Source organism: Ostrea edulis, chromosome 7 (assembly GCF_947568905.1).
Source record: "Ostrea edulis chromosome 7, xbOstEdul1.1, whole genome shotgun sequence".
NCBI lineage: Eukaryota > Metazoa > Mollusca > Bivalvia > Ostreida > Ostreidae > Ostrea > Ostrea edulis.
Window position 1 is genome coordinate 27,984,837 of NC_079170.1, and position 2,585 is coordinate 27,987,421.

Here is a 2,585-nt window from a genome sequence, read left to right on the forward strand (position 1 = left end):
AGAACACAACACAAATAGGTGTTAACGGGTCACAAAACTTGATTATTAAATGTGTTAACAAAAAAACACAAGTTACTTCAACTGACAGATAGGAAGTCATATATGATGTTTCTTTTCATACCGTGACCTTTTAACTTTCATATCAAGGCCAAATGATTAGCAAACTCCTCTAGCAAGGAGATTATTAGGAAATCATATATGATCTTTCTTTTTCAAACATGACCTTTGACCTTAACTTATCTATCAATAGCAGCATCCTGCCATGGAACACTCCCAGCAGGGCTGTTAAAGTATTTCATTAAGTAATGGCGCTGCTTTTTCCCCTCTGCAGTCTGCCTTGGTCCGCGACCAGCAGCCTCAACTTCTGCCATGACTGCGCCATCCCTCCATGCTCCTGGGATAATATTGTGATTGTCCCCTTCTATATCCAAGTCGGCATTCTGTAGGTTAGGGTATCGCATTCTCATGATATTGTGCAATGTCAGACAGCCTGTAACAATCCATACCGTTGCTGGTGGTTTAGTGTTCATTGTTGTCAGCAGACAACGGAACCTGTTGGCCAAAATTCCAAAAGCATTCTCCACCACCCTCCTGGCCCGTGAGCACCGATAGTTAAAGATCCTTTCCTCTCGGAGCATGTAACGCTTGGAGAATGGCTTCATGCAGTAGGGTCGCAGGGGAAAGGCATCGTCTGCCACTATAAAGTATGGCGTGTCTCTGTCGTCGTTTGGCAGAGGGTCGGGTTGGGGGAACCCAAGCCTCCCTTCCCTAAGCGCGGGCTCCAGAACAGATCCGTTGAAAACACCTGCATCTGACGCCGAGCCATTTGACCCAACGTCAGCCCATAAAAATTTATAGTCTGCATCAACCACTCCTAGCAGGACCATTGAGAAGAAGCCTTTGTAGTTGTAGTATAGGGTGCCTGTCTGCGGTGGCTTCTTTATGGCGATATGCTTGCCATCAATTGCGCCACAACAATGCGGAAAGTTCCACCGGTCCTGGAAGCGTTGAGCAACCACTGCCCATTCAGCTGGTGTGCGTGGCGTGCGGAAGACCTCATCACGGTATTCTTCCAGTATAGCTCGACATACCTCTGGCACGAACAGGGAAATCGTGTTGTGGGCAACACGGAAATCAAAGGCTAGCGACTTGTACGAGTTCCCGGTTGCCAAGAAGCGGAGGGTGATGGCTAGCTTTAAGCCTGGTTTCAAGGGTGGCCGCTGTCTGTAAACAAATAAAAAAAGATAACATTTTACTACAGAAATATAGAACCTTTCAAATACAATTTAACTATGTAACAATTTAACAATTTAAAAATATAACAATAATTTAACAATAATAGAATTTTTTAGAACACTTACGTGTCTGGCTTTTCAATGCGTGGTCCCACCCGCTGCAGTAGTTCATGGAACATTGCGGGTTCCATTCGGAGGAAGGACTTGAAGTCTCCTTCATGCTCCCTCTCAAGTTCTCCCATCAATGTCTCATATTGACCATACATGACGCGCCTCTCTAGCCATGGTCTAACCCACCACCGACGTCGACGTCTCTGACGTCTCCTTACCCTTTCTTCCTCAGCTATTAAAGCTGCCAAGATAGTAAGATAACGCTCACGTGCTTCAGCGAGTTGTAGACGTAGGAACGGCAGTCTCAGATGCCTCGGAGGATTGGCCATGTCGATGTTGATGGCAACAGCGTCGATGATGATGTTGGAGATGATGACGATGACGATAGGTATATATACACCAGTTTGCAATTGCCTTAATTGCACTTAACACGCATGAAAAGGCAAAGGTCACCGAACGATACCCGGATGTTCTCAGAACGGACATCGTCCGGGCTTCATCCGATACCCCTCAGGTGTCCGAGCGGTGACCGCACGGGGATACCTAGTCCGTACGATGTTCGTATGGGTACCGGACGTACCCCTCCCGGTTACCTTCCGGTTACCTACCGATAACCTTACGGATATCGGGCGGCCACCAACACCATCATTCCATACGCTCCCCGCCCGGTAAACATACGGCTGCCTTCCTTGTCCCGCCCGAGGTGCGGGCGGTATATGAGGAGAGCTAATCACCCGGCAGACTTGGAAATGTGTCCCTACGGTGTTAGATCTTGACAGGTCCCCCACCGATACCTATACCTCGCCCGGTACCCGCTAGTAATGTGACACAGGCATTAAACGGAACAGCCAATGCAACCTTTAACCCTGATGACGCTCCACATAATTATGGCGATCTAGTACCTAAAAACCGAATCGAACTAGTTTGCAACAAATATTTATTCATTGTCTATGATGAAAGCAATGTCAATTTCAAAACAAATATATAAGAGAAAAGATTCATTGAATGTAAATATAACGCGCAAGCAAGCATTCTCTACCCAGAGTTCCGTGCGCTACTAGCACTATACACTGTACTTCCGTCAACGGCGTTTTACGGAAATCTTGTAAAACTTTCTAAAATCCAACTTTCATGTTTTGGACTAAATATTTAGTCATATCATATATCATATCATATTTAGTCATAGACTGCTGGTGGACTGTTAGTCCCCGAGGGTCTCTACAGTCCAGTAGCTAAATG

General features: G+C 46.2%; 1 protein-coding gene across 1 annotated transcript; it reads right to left on the reverse strand.

Annotated features, from left to right (window-relative positions):
* Positions 1-236: 236 nt before the first annotated feature.
* On the reverse strand, positions 237-1,675 carry LOC125669137 (uncharacterized). Its single transcript, XM_048903588.2, has 2 exons — positions 1,362-1,675; positions 237-1,224 (listed from the first exon to the last, which is right to left on the reverse strand). The coding sequence occupies exons 1-2, from the start codon at positions 1,673-1,675 to the stop codon at positions 237-239; spliced, it is 1,302 nt and encodes a 433-aa protein (XP_048759545.2).
* Positions 1,676-2,585: the final 910 nt, after the last annotated feature.